The sequence below is a fragment of the Toxoplasma gondii genome, chromosome XII, assembly GCF_000006565.2.
Source record: "Toxoplasma gondii ME49 chromosome XII, whole genome shotgun sequence".
Classification (NCBI taxonomy): Eukaryota; Apicomplexa; class Conoidasida; order Eucoccidiorida; family Sarcocystidae; genus Toxoplasma; species Toxoplasma gondii.
This window is the reverse complement of record NC_031480.1, coordinates 1,958,107-1,976,055: the sequence shown is the minus strand read 5'-3', so window position 1 is coordinate 1,976,055 and position 17,949 is coordinate 1,958,107. Positions and strand designations below refer to the sequence as shown.

Genomic DNA, 17,949 nt, shown 5'->3' with positions numbered 1-17,949 from the left:
AAAGTTCACAGCGGAGTTCACTACTTTCGCCAGAGACCTGATCATACTCAAGGCCTGGAAAGAGAAGAAGTACCTCTATACCCATCTCCACAGCTACCCAGCAAGTAAATCGAGTGAAGGGCGTTGACCTTTGAGCGAGACTAACTATTCTTAAGCGTGCTGAATTTGCTACCAGGTTTCGCCAAACAGGACTGCGTTTCACATTAGGAACTCGAAAATGGGAAACACCCACTGGCAGCCGACAACACAAGCTGCTATCGAGGAACGAAAAGTTCTGCTCCACATGTTCTACTTGCTTTCTCCCACTGAATGAGCTTTGACGCGGCCATTCTGAACGTGCTGGCGCCAGCCACCAACTGCACTAAGGTTCGTGTATCGATCACCGTGTTTCCAGAGGAAGAAGGCACTGGATAAGGCTTCTAGACACGCGAAAATGTGCCGTCTGTTTAAACGAGACACAGGACGCCGATGGTCTGGTTGTACTACGCGACAAAGGCACATGCAACTGCCTGGCTGACCTACCCACTGACAAAAAGTGTTTTGCCTCGCACGTTAGAATAGAGGAGTCGATGTAAAAGGTTGCTCTCACTAATCACGCTTCCTCTCTAACGCGCATGGACGTTTTCAGCAACCGATGCTGGTCGAGCAGCCGCTTGTGCGGAACTACAAAGCGACTAACGAAGTTACCTTACCTCCCCGTGCTTTCCGTTTTCTAGCACCTCGTGGCGCCTCAAGACAAAGTAAAACGTGGCTGCGATTTGGCACCCCGTAGAGAGAGAGAGCCCTTAAATGTGTTTCTGCGAGAACTGGGTGGAACAAGATGTCCACACGGAAACCGCCTCCGATTAAAGCGAGTGTAGGGAAGAAGCAGGACCTGGAGAAAGCGGGTGAGTAGTGTAATACAGTTTCTTTGCAAAGCGCGGGAACGAACAGGCGCCAGTCCCTCTGCATCCAAGATTTCGATCACGGCGTCCCGAGGCGATTCTACCACGTAACGGTTTCCTACGTCTCCGTGTTGCAGTATCGCATTCCATCAATAATTTTTTCCTCGTTTCCGTCTGCCTCTGTTCCTGCTGTTCAATCTCACACTTTCCACCTCTCTGGTGTACTCTGTATCCTTTGCCCTGCATTCCTGTCTCTGTCGACCTCTTTTTGTAGTGCCACTTCACCGCCAGTTTCTGGGTCTTTGTGTACAGGGACAGTCTGGAACTGAAACAATAGGGGTCCTCTCCCTGTTCATTTGATGGGGACTAGAAATTCAGTAACGATTGAATCATGCGTCATGTCACAACTCACATTGTTACATGGCGACGTCCACTGAAGAAAAAGAAGAAACTTCTACGTGAGAGAAAAATTGTGAACCCCCGAACAGGTATCAACGTATGAGGGCGTGTACCACACGTGGTGTGCTACACTGTAGACTGCTGCCATGTACTCAGGTGAGACCAAGGAGGATCTGTCGCGGATCTCTTTGGAAAGTCTTCAGAAAGAAGTTGAACAAGCTCGAGAACGCCTAGCGAAGTGCAAATCCGATCGCCTCTATGTGCAGCTCGAAAAGGTAAAAAGAAATCGTATTCTTGAATGCCCGAAAGAGCGCTGCTGCAACTTCACAAAACCCTCTATGCCCTCAACCAAGACCAGGCTCATGCGGTAACGCAGTTGCGCTTGCCGACAAACGAAGACCCAGAACTTCCTGTACATCCTCTGAGTAACATGTGTGACAAAAGCTGACCGTGTTCGAATCGTTTACCATTCCTGCGATACCGAAGCTAATTGGATTCTGCGTTCCATTGGACAGTTCTGAAAAGTTCGTAAAGCTTCAGTCTTTCACTGAGGCAACGAGAATCCTGGCACGCCACCTAATGGACACTCCGTCTTTCTTCTCTGCAAACTGTAAAGCTGCGAGGGGGCTTTGACTCATTGTCTATTAACGCCCTACAGCGGATCCGGGAAACAAATATACCGCGTTTTCAGAAACCACTGGGTACACGGAAACCGGCTAACCTTCTGAAAGGAACAGTTCATGTGGCAGGTACCACTAAAAACCACTGTGGCAATTTGTGCACTCGCAGGACATGATATGCCGTTTTCGAGATGCCTGTCATCACAAGAGCTCAGATTTAGACCGGAAATTGCTTCTGCACGATGCCCGCGTTGAGAACCTTGTTCGGCAACACCGTGCAGAAATTCTTGCGTACGAGCAGAAAATTGACAGCCTAGAGCATGCACATAAGCTAGTGAAGAAGGACATTCAGACTAAAGGGGAAGAGGCTGTCATGGAAGAAGACTTAATGGACGAGACGGTGCTAAGCCAACACCACAAAACGACTTGGGAACTTGAGGCAGCCGCGGCAAAACAACGGAAAAACCAGGAGCAGGAAGTCGCCAACCTGCAAAACGCTTTTGAGCAGGTACGAGGTAAGCCATGGCATCGTTACAGCTCTTCAAGGAAAACACAGTTTTTGAGGAGAGGCGCTGCAGGGGGTAGAAGGCACTGTCTCGACAAGGCGCTTGGAGGCCTGCCGAGGTATTTTTGCCGAATTGGGAGAGCAAAACTAACAAAGAGCAGAACAGACCAGTTCGTGTCTGCAGCCCCAAAATCCTTCTTGTACGGAATCTTCGTTTTAGTAGTGTCCGCACTCTCATTTTCAGTGGTAAAGACGCTTATGCTCAGGGATTATCCTGCAATTTTCTGAAACGGCTTGTTAGCCAAATTCTCAGGAGCACCTGTCCGAGAACTACCGAGATTTTCTACGTTGTTTTTACACTGCTTCGGTGATGGTAATCTGCATTCATTCAACCGAGTGTCCGGGATTCAAAAGTGATATTATTGGTACACTTGCGATTTTATTTCGCCCCCCTTGCTGTACGTTCCTAGCACTTGACCAAGCTCGGTGAGAGATTCATGCGCTCATTTGAGGAATTGAAGAATAAATACAAACAGCAGTTTGAGGTAAGGCATGCTGCACGAGATTTCCGTGTATTAATTGCAAGGATGTCGATTGACACAACTGTATTTTCTCAGAAGGTGATGCTCTACGGGGATGAAGAGACGGATCTGCATTCCTTAAACGGTACAGGTCGCACCGCCGCATATTTTGGTGATGAGATCCATAGTTTTTTTCGCGCAGCAGAGTTTTCAGTGCTGCTTCGAACAAGGTGTAGAAACTTGGGTATCAACGAAATGCGCCAAGCACCGAGGTCCTGCTCTGCGCTTAACTGCTCAACACACAAAGGGAATGCCGACAAGCAGTACGGCGAATAGTACGGTCTCGCATTACGAGAAGCCATGTGATCTATACCGGAACATTTGAGAAAAGTGACAACGCGTATTACGAGACTTTCTGCATAAATTCTGACTGCCTGTGGAAATGCAATTTTGCGTATGAAGTTATCATTATATCTTCTGAGAATCCAGTATACTTGCTTCGCCGAACAATCACAGACTCCGTTTGTGAGCCATCCTTCAGCCGGTAGAGCACGTCTTGAATGAAGGCGAAGACCATGAATTCATAACGGAAGGCCAGAATTCTGGAAAAGGACTGGTGTTCTTTTCACACCCCTTGTGCAGGAAGCACGTCAAACTCTTGAGCTACGAGAAAAAGTCGAGGTTCACGAGGTGGAAGAGCGCAAGAATCTTCACATCAACGAGTTAATGGCTGGTCACCGAAGCGCTTTTGAGCAGATCAAAGGTACACAGAGGTCCTTGTGTCGAACGTTTAAGGGTACAGTTTGCTTTGGCAAGGAAGGAAGCATCTCTATCACGAAGTCATTTATTCCTTGTCCATCCTAACCAGAAGGAAGGCTTTGACTACACTGTTGAAAAGTATACATTTCTGTTTGGTGTACCCGGTGGTACTTCGTTTTCCGATTCACTACGAATCCGTGTTGTAATCCCGACTAATATGTACTGCAGCGTACTACAATGATATTACACACGATAACTTGCAACTCATCAAGGAGCTCCGTAAAGACATCGCCGAAATGAAGGCCCGAGCCAAGATCACGCGTAAACAGATGCAAGACACCCAACAAGAAAACCTACAGCTGAGAGAGCCTCTCCGCCAGCAGCAACAACTCAAGTGAGGATACCCTTGCTGTTGCAGTGTTGATTCGGCTTTTTCTTCAGTATTTATAGAATCAGTGTTTCCAGTTACGCCCTAGGGGCTTCGCCTGCATTGCCATAGAAAGAGTTACTGTTCCGGAGGTCCGATTATTTGGCAAAGAAAAAAGCGACGGAGGCTGCTTAGAGCATAGGCACGTGGAAACAACCATGGGTGCAGACGACGCTTTTCCATGCTTAGTGGTCGACATCACTCGGGGTCTTCGTGTGTTCATCTCTTTAGAGAAAAGCTAGAACAACAACTGCGGTTTTACGTCAAAGACAAGATGGCGTTGCAAAATATTCGTGCGCGAGATACGCAGGTAGGATATTTATGTATACATAAACATATATATGTAGAGCTGGCTCGCACCGAGACTGACAACAGAAACGTAAGCGTGGTGTGGTTAACCGAGAGGAAGTTACAACTGAATTGCTCTGTACGGATTTCTCTTTGCGATGCCGATGGCACACGGTCTCCGCTTTCCCCTCCCCCTCCCTCCGTTCCTCTTCTTAAAGAGTATGGCCATAACGCGTATGGTGAACGCAATACTTTCAGCTTGAATCGAACAGAGTTGCATGCTTGGAGACGGCTGTGCAGTACGTCACTACTGTTTGTATTCACTGTAAAGCCTTCATGGGGGAGTGGTGATGGATCACGGAGGTGACCGATAAGAAGCAAGGCATGCGAATGACCAGCGAGCGGTCTGGGACTGTGAATTGTTGCTCAGCTGGAGGAAAAGGTGAAGGCAGCGAAAAAGCATAATCATCAGATGGAACAGCAGAAGCACAAGCTTGAACGTGACATCGGGGAATACACCCGGCGGCTACGGAACTTACAAAGTGACACGAGTCTGAGAACGCAGGCAAAAATCATGCTCTACGAACAGAAAGTCAGGCAAATGCTCAAGTCTCTGGAACACAAGTTCCGTGAAAGGGAACAGTTGGTTGCATCTTTGAAACTGAGTCCCGAAGCGTCAATGCACATTGTAGAGTTGCTCCGGCGGAGCTTCTGTGAGAAGAACGACGAGATCGAGACTTTGCGTGCTGAGCTTCAGAGGGTGGCAAAGAGTTACAATGATACTGTCTTAGCCATGCAAAGCAGGCTGAAACAATTGGGGATCAACAGCGACGCTTTTGATTTTGAACTGGTTCAGGACACAGATTTCATTTCCAACGTCCCCGCGCCGTATCTCACCACGACTGCTCCCGTTGCCAGAGGAAATCCAACTGTGAAAATATAGAGTCGTTTCTTACTTTCTGGAAGCGAGAGCGTGTATGCACACGGAAACTGCCGAAGCGATTTTGATCAGCACGTCGTGTGGCCTAGTGCCTTTCTGCGTGCGTGTACGGCTGCGTCGCCTTCGTGTGGCCAACAATTTTCCCGTAAGCCATGCGACATGCAAGCTCAATGCACGACCACACATAGCTTGGTTATTATTTCGAAAGGGAAAGAAGAGTCACTGTTTGAGCGCGTGCTCGTGGTTTGTTTGCGCCTCATCTACCAGCTAATGACATGCATACAAGTCTAAAGTAGACAGAAACTAGCGTTTTGCTTCTACAGGTGTAGCATAAAGTTTCGCAAAGATGTCCTAGACGGTGCCAATTTGACTTAGTAATTCCTTCATTCTGCTTTTGCCATCAGCTACGAAAGTAGCTCGGACATTCCTCAGCAAATTCGAGTATCTCGAACTTTGAAGACAGTTGGTGTCTCCCCCCGCCGTTCCCTAACCACCCTTCGCGCAACTGTAGACGCGTTAGGCCTCAAAAAAAGGTCACTCTCGCTATATCAGAGTGCCACATTTACGAAGTGGAAAAAGAAGCAATTCTGACCTATCTGAGCGATCTCCGACGAGGAGAGCAAAAGCGGCTGCATCGGTGAAAAGCGGTGTCTCAAACGACCTCCCAGCCACCGTGGCAAGTTGTTGACCCGAAGAATGCGTCGATTGTAACGCCACATGCGTTTCGCCTTCCAAAGCACACTGGACATCTCAAGTTCGTCCTATCGAGTTTCTGCCCTTATGAATTGACTATATTTGACACATGGTAACGAGAAACTGCCAGTTTGTGCAACAAGCTGGTTGCTTGCCTCACAAAAACGAGCGGCGTTTTCAGTAGAGCTGCATGCGAATGTCTGACGTAGAGGGTCCGGTTTAGCAGTAGTCACGAGCACCCCCGCAAATGCTAAGCGGAACCACCGTGAGGCAGGGTTCTACGGATTTGAGAGCTGCGACGCCATTTACCGAGCATTCATTTTCAGTACTCTGAACTCCTTTTCCCGTGAGAAATCCCCTTTTGTTGGAAGCCAGGTTCTTCCTTACCCGTCTGATTTCGCGTCACGTCAAGCGTGTCTCTATAGGAAGCCTCAAACATACTGCATCTCTTGTTACGTGGGAAGCTTGCGGGTGTTTGCCCACCACGCGGAAACTGGAGTGAATGCTTTCCGCCTTGTCTAGCTGTTGTTGACGGGCCGCGAAAATCATGACCATGGAATCTGTGAGTGGTCCCCCGTTTCTCCCTTCCACTGGAGTAAACGGATACTCTAATCAGCCTGGAGTGCATCAGTCAGCGTCGGCTCCATCCAGTCCCATGGCTTGTCCGTCTCAGAAAGGTAGCCAACAGAAAGACCCTGTTTGGCTTATTGGAGACAGTCGATTCACCTCTCACGCCGGAGCTCGTGTGAACGTTGAACGACTCTACCCGGTAAGGGATTCACACTAGTTTCACTAACTTGGGGTGGGAGACTCCGGATTTGTCGTTGGGAAGGGTGTAGGACGTTAGACGTTCCACTAACTTTTTGTCTTGTAGGTCCTCTGATTTCTCTGCTTCTCGCCCGAGGCAAATACGGAGTGATGCCCTTACGCGGCCTCGGTGCCTACTTGGAACAGTCATTGCAGCCGTGAACTGGAACTTTTGGAACTGGTTTGAGTGACACCCTTCTCTGCTTGTCGATTTCGTGCCGGTGTATATTTGTGGTGGGTGTCATCTACCCGCAAGCATGTGTAGTCTTATCACACAAAACTGTGCTGTGCGAAGAGAAAACTGCACTTCAGAAGCGCAGCTGTTCAGACAATACCCAGGTGCTGGCATGTACGCACGCGAGCTAAAGGTGTAGTAGGCGCTTACGCGTCCGAAAACAGAGGGAACAGCACCATGGATCACTTACCTGTCCCATTAAATGCGTATTTCCAAGGCTTCTGCCGAGTTGCTTAGCCACTTCAGGAGCATTCGAGTTTTTCGGAACTAGCAGCGCGAAACCGCTTCACACTGGCTCGTTTCCGTTCGTTATGTCTTTTTTGTTCAGGGCTATGTTGTGCACAGTGCAGGTCGGGTGGTATTTCCTGATGAAAGTGGCTACCTGACTGCTGAAGCAGGCGCCACGTACGAGCTGAAGGACTGTCTCTCTACTCCTGTTCGCAGTATGGTTACTGCTTACTCATCTATTGCGGCAGGCTCTTGCCTGACCCCATACTGAGGTGCTTGAGTCCATTCTTGCCTTTCGTTTGAGAGTCTGGAAAGAACCACTGAGAAGGGTGTGCCGGGCGGTTGAAATTCGAGAACAACTTGCCTTGTTTTAGCTATCAGCTGGAATTCACGGGGAACTCAAAAAATAGGCGCGTACCCTTCGGTTTCAGTGGCAAAATTGCACTGGAGAGCTCAGCATACGCGAGTATGAAGGGGTGCCTTCAGCGGGGGAATATAGCCGTCTCTTTTGCGAATTTTTCACGCACAGTTTTGGTACGACGCAGTCGTACAAGAGAGATGCCAACTTTAGAGTCTGAATGGCGGCTGCGTGTGTAGTTGCGCAACCCACAGTTAGCCTCAAGCTGGCGTTTACCACAGGCAGGAGTGAGGCCATCCCTCAGGCATTGGCCACGGTTATCCGTCAAAGTCTCCTTCATAGAAGAGCGGCGGTTGGATGTTGAGACTACTCAGGGATTTTCCGTGTGAAGAAATGGTGTAAGGTAATGGGAGAGGCGCAAACACGCGACCGTGGAATGAGGCATTATTATGATTGTCCTTCGAGTTTCGTTTCTCATTTTCATGGTGATATGCTCAAATCGCTTTTCGTCTAGTGTCTGTCGAATTTGAATTAGCGGCGTCATCGTTGTAGTATCAGGAAAAAAAGCTGCACTGGTTTGCATCCGATGTCTGTTGATTGCCATCAGCATTCAATCTCCAGCCTTGATTCCATGGTGGGACAATCAACGGCGAGGGCGAAGACACTGGTTTACGAAATAGAGGCAGTGATGGTGCATGCATTGCGCTCTGCCCTCGGACTTTCATGTGTTTGAATTCTTCCGTACAGATAGATGGACAACGCATGATCAAACAAACACATGCGACCGATAGCACACCCTCGCGTGTACGCGGCGCGTACGTTATGCCTGTGAGATAGACGCGGTGTAGCGTTTTATGACGAATCCGAAAGTCGCATGATCTGTTCGAATATGACCGACGATGCGTTACGATACTGCAAGGGAGGCACGAGCTAAGCTAAGATGTTTGCCGTAGAGCTAACCCCGGCCGGCAGTTGACGCTAAAAACGGTGTGAGGCTGAAATTGGTGCCATGTAATGGATTCCGAGCAGCGTAGTCGTTTGATTTCGGAGGAAAACATCACGCGTTTCTTGCGCACTGAAGGCGGACATGAGCATTCCTCACTCAGGAAGAAGTCAAGGTAGAGATGCGGTGGTGAAGCTGTTCCAATAGCTTTCGCTTCTGAGCGGCGCTCGTGTTCAGACTCGTGCGACCTGGTGTTTGCCCCGACAGAGCAGTGGCATTTGAAAAAGCTGAAGGTTCGCCTTGAGTCTTTCCTGCAGTCTCGTCTGTGGTCACGTCACCCAAACAGAGGAAGACCGCCTTCTCAAGGCAAGCAAGCTCCTCAGGCTCTAATTGGTACAGCAGCGACCAGAAACGGGCCTGGCCGTCACTCAGTTGGGTTAATACTTCAGCGGTAACTTGTTTCACCCGCGGCAGAGACCAGTTTGTGACTCCAGTTGCTGTTGGTACCGTGGCATGTCCATCTTCGCAGGTATTGAGGCCACTTGGGTTTGCTCGGATTTCCGAAGATAGTTTTGCAGAGGAAGCATCAAGTAGATCTAGCAAGACTCGAAGTATCTGTGAGAGAACATCAGCCTCCAGGGAGGCACCGAACAGTCGCCCGATCACACCTGCAGTGGCGAGGCGCTCGAGCAACGTGCCTTTTTCGGTTGCACAGGCTCGGCATACGATTCTCCTACACGTGACTGGTTTTGCCTCAGACTCCACAGGCAACCCGACCACGCCGGCACCCACCTGAGCAGCTTCTGCGGAGGAGGGGAACTGTGCTCGTTCCCCCCTGCCTTCGTCATACGTGACCCGTGAAACATCCGGAATTCCTCTGTTCTCCGGAGGAATTCCTTCAGTTGCCACACTGTCTATCCTTGTTGATGCATCTATGCCACCATCCCGCTCCTCTGATTTGAAATACATATGATGCCGACATTTTGTACTCCATTGTTGAACAAAGGAGAAGAAGGTTACTGGTAGCGGGGGAGTACTCGGAGTTGACACAATAGGATCCTGTCTTCGCGTTCCATTCAACCGTCTAGCGCCTCCGCTCGAGAGAATTGTGCGGGTGTCCTCTTTGCCGCTTTTTAAGTAGTGTTTTGCGTGCTGTTCCTGGCTGCTGTCTCCGCGAACACTTTCACGTGGCATTTGCGGAGCGCGAGATTCTTCTTCCACTTCCCCTTTTCGGCATGCGTTGGGTTCCCGTACACTTTTGGTGACTTCAACAGCAGGTTTCCCGCCGTCGACAGGGTCAACCTCTCCGCCTTGGGTCGAGAAACAGATTGATGTTTGGCGTGAATCGTTCCTTGGTTCCAAGAAAAGAATACTTAAATTTCGTGTCGGTGTGGAAACGAGGGCTCTAGCAATTGCATCTGTGTGTGCAAGACACTTTCTCTTTGCCGTTTTCCCATTCTCGCGTTTTCTGCCATCTTTCAGCGCTGGTCGCTCGGCTCCATGCGCAGGCGTCGCGTCTTTGCTGCTCTGATTGGTGTCGACTAGAAGCGGCGAAATTTCCTCATTTTCCTGTCGGAGCTTCTTCATGCAGCCTAAAATTTCTACCGTCTCTTCGTAGAAGCGTTGCTGGCGGATCTGTCTGGCGACGACCTGCCGTTCCCGCTGCAGAGCCCTAAGTTCCTCAATATTTTCTTTCAGACGATGAGCGAGAGTATTATTCATGTTAGACTCTTGATTTCGCACAGTTGCAAGCGCTTGCTCTGGATTTGTGTTCGATACGTTATTGCCAGACTTGAAACTCGGACTATTGCTTCGCTCCTGGTCGGCACCGGCGTTATTATGCCTGATGCCAGCCAGAGAGCTTGAGTCGCCTGTCGCCGCCTGAAGGACCGATGCCTCCGTCCCGCCAACTGTGCCACTGCAGACCACTGTTTGCTCTGGGCTGTCTGGATGATATATCGCGACACGGAAACTCAGGCTGTCCCAGTTCTTTTTATCAAACGCGTCGAGGCTGTCGTTTTTCAAGTCTTCGGCTGCTGCATCTTTCGTGGTCTTCCCCTGTTCCGTAGTTTCTCGCGGCTGAAGTGCATTGGTAAGAGATTCCTCAGTGGTCGAGTCACCTCGAGCCGACTGACTCTGAGCCGGACACGTTGCCTGAGAACGTTGGCTATGTTGCATCTGCTTTTCCAAACTGATGAGTCGTTCTATCGCAGCAGCATAATCGCCCTGTCTCCGTGAGCACGAGGCCTCCAAAAAGGCAACAAACGGGCTCTCGGGCCACAGTTTCTTCGCTTCCTTTGCACGCTCAAGAGCTGTGGCAGCTCGAGCAAGTCCAAGTTGCGCAAACCCATCGTTGGACAAGATCACGGACTGCAGCTTTGCAAAATGGCGAAACACGGCTGGCTTCGGGACGGCCGAGAGCTGGAAGTCGGTTCCATCGCACCTCGTATTACAAGAAATAGGTCTTTGCCCCATCGCCGCAAACGCAAGCTGAAACGCTCGCCAAGCACTGCGTAAGTTCTTTTGTCGAAACTGTTCGATACCGCTAAGGTTAAGAAGTAATGCCTTTCTGACGTTCGTTTCCGCCTCCGTAGCCTCCTTGGAAAGCAGTTGCATCTGATTGTCTTCTTCAAAAGTAACGCTCTTCGGAGAATGACGGACTGGCAGAGCCTCATTGTCCTGTGTCGCACCGTGTCGCCGGCAAGTGCGTGTCTGCACTTTCATCTTCGACCGTGACACGTGCTGTTTCGCTTCATTCTAGCAATCGCATTCGCAAACAGAAAACAGCAAACACTTGCGTCGTGTTCCCCGCTAAAATATCCAACTGTCCGCAAACAAACTGAGACGGTTGCAAGGTGCTAACGAGTGGGATCGATGTCGAGAACCAGGAACGTCGCACAGAATGCCGGAACAGAGGAGCTCTTTAACGGTAGCCTTAAAATATGGCAAGCGCACCATCCTCGCTTCTCCAGTCTCCTACTCCTCTTGTATTGTCCAGGAGACTAAGTGCTTCCGGTCCTGCCTCCACTGGTGAATGCGTAGTCAGCAAACAACACACTGTCAATCACGTAAGCGGAGAGGCAGTCGGTGAATCTGGCTCGTTGATCCACACGAACACTTCAGTACAACGGTGAGCTGTGTCCGAAAGGGAGAATGGTGTCACAGGTAACGGTGCGATAGTTTTTGTGGAGCAAATGAACCAGGAGTCAACATGTTACATAATCCGTAGGGTTTCGAAGCGGCACCTTGTGTTCGGCAGGTTCCAGAGTGTGTAGACTTCTTCAACAAGTGTGGATATACTGGTAGATAGTGATTGCAGCCCGATGACGTCGGTCTATCAAAACGCGTGGATGGCAGCGCCACCGAACGTTGATGCTGCATTAGCGCTCAGACATAAAGATATTCATGTAGGCGAATTGAAACCAGACATGTACCTTGGGTGTGTGGCGTGAGGTTTGCAGTGGTGGTGCCTTTGAGGAAGCAGTAATTAGTCCAGGATCTTTCGCACTTTCCCTGTCGATTTTTTCGAGCTCCTCATCAACATCGAAGCGTTCCCACGCGGAGTAGTACGCGGGTAAAGAGTTCTCATCGCGCGCCAGCTTCCGGTTTCTTTCTCGCGGAGAAGAAGGCTTTTTCTGCGCTGCCGACGGCGGACTCTCCGGTGTCTTTTGCTGTGTGGTCAAATCATAAGCGGAAACGGCCCTTGAAGAGAATTTAACACTGCAGGGTGTATAGCTGGAATCAAATGAAACTCGGTTATCTCTGTGCTCACTGGCCTTGATTTGCGACCGGACAAAGAGTGACCTCTGTGATGCAGGGCGTATAAGTTAAATTAGAGGAGCTTCAGCTAGGACTAGATATGGGACGCCAGCGGCACTGGACCCCTCTTGGTGTTGCTGCAGAAGTCCATGTTCTTGCCGCTAGGTGACCGAACTGAAAGTCACCAACTGAATCGGTATCGTTGTGTGATGCGAGCACATCGTTCCTATGCAAGCAGACTTCGACTCACGCCGAAAGCAGAACCAGCATGAGTCTCACGACCAGCATCGGCTGAAAGTCTAAACAAACCCCAGCAAATTGTCCTGCCACCCACCTGAGAAAACGTCAAGTTCTCTTTTAGAGCCTCGACTGCGGTGTGCCGAGTTTTGTTCTGTTGTTTCTCTTTGTCTTTCATCTCCTTCTCCCACTTTCTGAGGTCCTCAAAGTAATTTCGGATATCCTCTGCATTGTGACGAATTTGGGCCTGGACACCGATGCCCGCCATTTTCCATCACTGTTCACCGAGAGGTAGAGGCTTTGTGCAGGCAGCAAGCCAAATTGCTCAGATTCGTTACAGAAATGCTGGTCCTGTTGCCTCCAACAGTGCCTTTTGTACTCCGCAGATGGAGAGTTAAAATATATGTCAACCGGTGCTGGTCACTTCGCACCGCCTCAATTTCCGAAAATCGCACACAACTGTCCTAGCGATTATGGACTTCGCTTGACGGCTTTAAGGTTAAGCCTGCCCGTTTGTTTTGAATTCAGCTACTTAAGTACAACGGAAATTCAACCCACCCTGGCGTACTCATTCGTGTACATCTGGACTGAGCTTCATGGGGACGTACTCCGAAAATGCCCATAGGTAAGAAAGTTTGTGCGTTTGCCACTTTCTAACTCCGGTTTCAAGCTTGCGTACCAGATATGAATACAGGCTTAGAAGTTCAAAGGATTGGCTGCGAACAATAGGATTTACAACTCAACAGTGGCGGCCGAACTAGAACCTCTAGATTGAGAGCGAACCCGTCGACAGTCTGAAGTGCGTGTTAAACGCGCTCGAGGAAAAACAGGCCCTCGAGCACGACACCTAACGGAGTTATTCCTGTTTCACCTTAGACACAACTGTTGCTTCCAAATAGGCGGACCATGTAGGCTCGAATTGACACTTTTAGACACGTTCTGTCATGATACTGAACAGCGGAGCTGACCGGGGTATAGTACATGGGTGACAAGGACCCAATATAGAGGTAATTCAACTGAATCCGGGGCTAGCAGAGGCCGAAAAAACAAACTGCTGACTGTCCACCTGAAACCATGGGACGCTTCAGTTTCGCCACTCAGTGTTCAAGGCAGAATTGACGACGCGTTTGCACCCTGTAAACGCCCCTCTGGTACACAAGGTGCCAGCAACAGGGATGGAAACTGAAAGATTTAGAAGCAAACAGTGAGTCGCTCTGCATTTGAGAGCACCGCTTCAGCTTTGGAAATGTTTACAACTATATCCAATTCAAATTTCAGGCGCACTATTGGCAAGGAATTTTGCGCTGGTTCTCCCACTTCCGGGGGGACGTTGCTGTCTTGTTTCGAGCCCCCAGGAGTGAAAACATGACACGATTCAGTTGACGAGCGTGGTTTTTCGTAACTCAAAAGGAGGACTTCCGTCCTTAGACTTGTCGAGTGAACAAATAATTATTGGTGTGCAGCCTCTACCACTTCTGACGAAAATGAACAGCACTGTGGCGGCTTCTCCGTCCGACTTCGAAAAACAAACTGCTTTGCATCACCGGCGACTGGCTCGTCGGATACTACATCAAGCCCGTCACAAAAGACAAAGCTTTACATATAGTTTCTGCTGAAACACCCGTTCTTCTGTAGGCGGTTGTCCGTAGACGTGGATAGAGTCAGCGTTTACTACAGGGGTCGTATGTGCTCAGCTGTTGTCGTGCATGCTGCGCGTAAACGCTGTTGAGTTTCACGCCGGCAACATGAAGGACGAAACTGCAGTGAATGAAATGGCCACAAGGATCTAGTTTTAAAGCAACGCTGACATATTCTCTAGTACATATTATTATTTGTACTTCATGGTGGTGGCACTGGGCTTCCCCCAACTACAGCGCACATTACCATGTCTTGCGAGTTCAGGGGTGAATTTTTCCCCAAAGCTTCAGTGAGTGTTAACTGTAAGAAAACGTTTTCTATTTCCATATAGTGTGCGTTCGTACGTTTTGCTGTAGAGACAATATCTTCCAGAAGAAATGGTGGAACCACACTGAGGCACTTTCCTGCGCGTCTTTTCCGCCACACAGAACGGGACGAATTTGTACGACTCGAATCGATCCCTACCATTCCATTCGAAAACGGTTGCGTTTAAGGTCAATCATGTCCGCGCTTGTTGAGCTTCCAAAGGCAACGAAATCGCCCTGTTGTTCAGTTGCATCTCCTGTCTGCGCAAGTCCTTCTGTGACATTTACCCTGTTTTCCGCGTTGTTTTTCGCTGCCGTCCATCTACAGAGCTGTCTGTCGACTGGGTCTGGACTGTCTTCCCCCCATTCATCTCTCTCCTCCGGCCCCTGCGGGTATTTTCGACGTTTTACCGGTCCTGTCTGTCGCATCGGACCGCATTTCCGATGTGTGTTCTGTGACGTCCCCGTTCTTTCTGTGGTGCCGGCGGGTGACGCCTACAGCGTCAGTCGCTTGACGGCGCACAAAAATAAAACACGGGCTCATCACCTCGCTCCATCATTCCAGAGTTCTTCAGTCTGCACAGTAGCTGAGTGCCGACTGAAATGTATGCCTTGCATAACTCGGAACCTTCAGCCGTTGGAAACATGCATGTTTATTCATCTTCGCCACAGCGGGCACTCTGCTTCTCGAGATGAATCGAGGTATTCCGATTTTGAAAGTCGTCCCCGGAAAGTTTCACCCTGGGCTAAATGCGTTTCTCTTCAGAACGAACGAGCCACAGGACTGATGCATTGTTTCCCTCGTTGTCACGTTCTTACTAACAGCCAGCGAAACAGCAATCCTAATCTCTGCGGACACTCTCCATTTGCAGCGTTTCCCTCGCTTGATCCAGGAGGACGTTCGACGCGAAGGCGGAACAGCCCTGCCTATTCTCCTGACCGAGCAGCAATCTTTTATCCCTTTCTGTCTGCATGTGGCCGTGACCGTCCTGTTGGTTGTCTTCGGTACTCGGCGTCAGCGCTGCGTGGCAGCCGCAGCAGCACGAGCAACCCCAAGCAGGCAGTGGCACGCCAAGGAAATCACGGGAGTGGAAAAAAGGGCACGAGCACCTTTACCGCGTCTGGAAAGATCGTGTCTGCCCTACCAGGAGGGTACTTTATGGTCGAACTGTCCGCAGTCACTTCTCCACGAATCCACAGCAGCACTTCTCCCTCTGTAGCACATTCACCACCGGCTGTGGTGACACCCCCTGCTCTAGTAGGGAAGCAAATGTTGTGCAGCTTGGGCGGCAAGCTACGGCTAAACAGAATACGCGTGCAGCTTTTTGATATGGTAGACGTCGAATTCTGCCCTCTTGACCCTACACGCGGCCGCATTATATATCGACGTAAACCCACGTCGTCAGACACACCATCTTCGCAACCCAGTTGAGGCGACTCGGAAGAATTCCCTAACTTTTTGAATAGAAGGAGAGTGGGCAGAGGACAGTTTCGTTTGTCAGTAAATGTGGAGCGAACAGAGGTTACTTCGGTGCAATTCAGAGCACGAAGTCATCGTCTAGCGGTCTTTCATGTCAGGTGCTCACTGAGCAGCATGCGGACTAGCACGTGTTGCTGTTTGCCGCCGTTGAGACGCAAGGGTTCAGTGTAAACGAATCAGTTAACTTTTCCCATCTGCACTGGAACGCGAGGTGGGGACAGAAACCACAAATGGCTCCTTGTCTCTTTTTAGGCCGATCGTGAAACGATTCTGTACAGCTTCAGAATTGGCCGGCGGCATCTGTAGGCACGATCCGGCCACAGTGCGTGTGGTACGGACTCCCTGGATGTATATTTTTCGAGAACCTCAACGCACACAGTCGTAGCACTTGCACAATTGGGTTTCGTCTAATATTCCTGGAGTTCGTCGATGCGAGCATGCTACTATAGGACTTTTGTTTCACCTGTTTTAGCAGAATCGCTATGCCATTGCCTTGTCTGAATATAACTTGCGCGACAACTGTACATGGTGCCTGCAGCGTCAGGCTTTCACTGTTACAGTGCTTTGTTGCTCACGTCTAACTTCAAACTGTGTAGATCTCCCCACCCATCGCAACTTGCTTTGAAGCGCGGCTGTCTCTCTGTATCAATCCATTGTCTCTCAAAATCCCAAATCGGTTCAAGTCACCTACTGATAAGGCTGGAAAAAAAGTACACGAAGTCAAGTACTCAATTGGTGAAGTAGTAAACGCACGCGCTGTTGGGGCAAACGAAATTGGAACCAGCTGTACCATTTAGAAACTTAACACACATCTTATCCTCAATGTGTTTCTCTAGAGCCTTTTGGCACTACACGATCTGCCTTGAAAACATGGACCTTTGGGTGAGTCCACACGTTGCCGTCTCGACAGAGGTGATGAAGGAAAAGATCACCGTAGACTTCTACGTCATGTGCTGTTGCGAAGCCTCCTGTTTCATATTCACTTTCCTGGCAAACTCAGACAAACTCAGAGCAACGCCTATTCGATGTAATTAAAAGACGTGGCTTTTTGACATCCCCTGGCCGCCACCATGCCCCGGGACTCTGTTGCACACGGAGAAGGCTGCCATGGGCTAATGCGCACCTAACGACACTGCCATTGCTACTTTATTGGGACGGACACATTTTGTATTCGCAGTTGTGTGAACAACGTTAACATTGGACAGCTTCAGGTGTACGCACTTGAAACAGTGGAACGACGACGGCCCCACACAGCCCCCAATGGGAAGTTTCCGTCATGTCACTGGCTCCAGACGTTGCCGTTGAAAAATTGGGTGATTCTTCGTGCTCAAGACGAACATTGTCTTCGAACATTTTCTGGGGAGATAGCGGCTACGGTCCATGTCCTTAATGATGCAGTTCAGGCTAGCATCGTTCGACCAGCTTTCTACCACCGTCACAAGAAGCGAAAAAACTCATTAGATCAGCATCACAGCCAATACCAGATAATCTCACATGCCGCCCGCTACGATCACCTGGCCGACCGACGTATTAACTCTCGTTTGACTCGTGGAGAAAGTCGCTTTCCGGGCTTTCCACATGCGTAGCTGGTGAATCGGAATGAAATATGCGGTGAAATCATGATGGATGTTGGAGGTGAAAATGCTGAGAGCGTTTCTCGAATGTGAAGTGAACTGTTTTCGCCAAAAATGGCCATCGCGTTAAGTGTGCTTTGGTCTTGCTCCTTCGGCTGGCTCCTTCGCCGAAACACTTTCCAAATGAAGTTTAGTCTCTCAGTTTGACACCAATGTGTCGATTTTGGTTATACCGGCCATGCTCTGCAGCCTCTGTGGTACACAGTGGTACACGTACGCAGTATGCAGGCACTGCGTCAGATCGTCCTATTCTCGCGGAGTCCCTAGTCTGAATCGTGGGCTGAAGAGA

At 49.7% G+C, this 17,949-nt stretch overlaps 4 protein-coding genes across 4 annotated transcripts; 3 read left to right on the top strand and 1 right to left on the bottom strand.

The window, feature by feature from the left end:
- Nucleotides 1-820: 820 nt before the first annotated feature.
- Nucleotides 821-5,346, top strand: TGME49_217650 (hypothetical protein; the record flags this gene model as incomplete). Its single annotated transcript, XM_002371291.1, has 8 exons — nt 821-887; nt 1,440-1,558; nt 2,073-2,411; nt 2,879-2,953; nt 3,572-3,692; nt 3,917-4,082; nt 4,347-4,425; nt 4,834-5,346. The coding sequence occupies 8 exons, from the start codon at nt 821-823 to the stop codon at nt 5,344-5,346; spliced, it is 1,479 nt and encodes a 492-aa protein (XP_002371332.1).
- Nucleotides 5,347-6,028: 682 nt separating this feature from the next.
- Nucleotides 6,029-9,398, top strand: TGME49_217640 (hypothetical protein). Its single transcript, XM_018779777.1, has 3 exons — nt 6,029-6,805; nt 7,407-8,973; nt 9,137-9,398. The coding sequence occupies exons 1-2, from the start codon at nt 6,584-6,586 to the stop codon at nt 7,575-7,577; spliced, it is 393 nt and encodes a 130-aa protein (XP_018634860.1). The 5' UTR covers nt 6,029-6,583; the 3' UTR covers nt 7,578-8,973; nt 9,137-9,398.
- TGME49_217630 (hypothetical protein) lies at nt 8,767-14,289 on the bottom strand (the record flags this gene model as incomplete). Its single annotated transcript, XM_018779776.1, has 3 exons — nt 12,701-14,289; nt 12,042-12,278; nt 8,767-11,364 (listed from the first exon to the last, which is right to left on the bottom strand). The coding sequence occupies exons 1-3, from the start codon at nt 12,869-12,871 to the stop codon at nt 8,767-8,769; spliced, it is 3,006 nt and encodes a 1,001-aa protein (XP_018634859.1). The 5' UTR covers nt 12,872-14,289.
- Nucleotides 13,493-16,666, top strand: TGME49_217620 (hypothetical protein). Its single transcript, XM_002371288.2, has one exon. It carries the CDS (start codon nt 14,743-14,745, stop codon nt 15,976-15,978), a length of 1,236 nt encoding a protein of 411 aa, XP_002371329.1. The 5' UTR covers nt 13,493-14,742; the 3' UTR covers nt 15,979-16,666.
- The last annotated feature ends 1,283 nt before the right edge of the window (nt 16,667-17,949 follow it).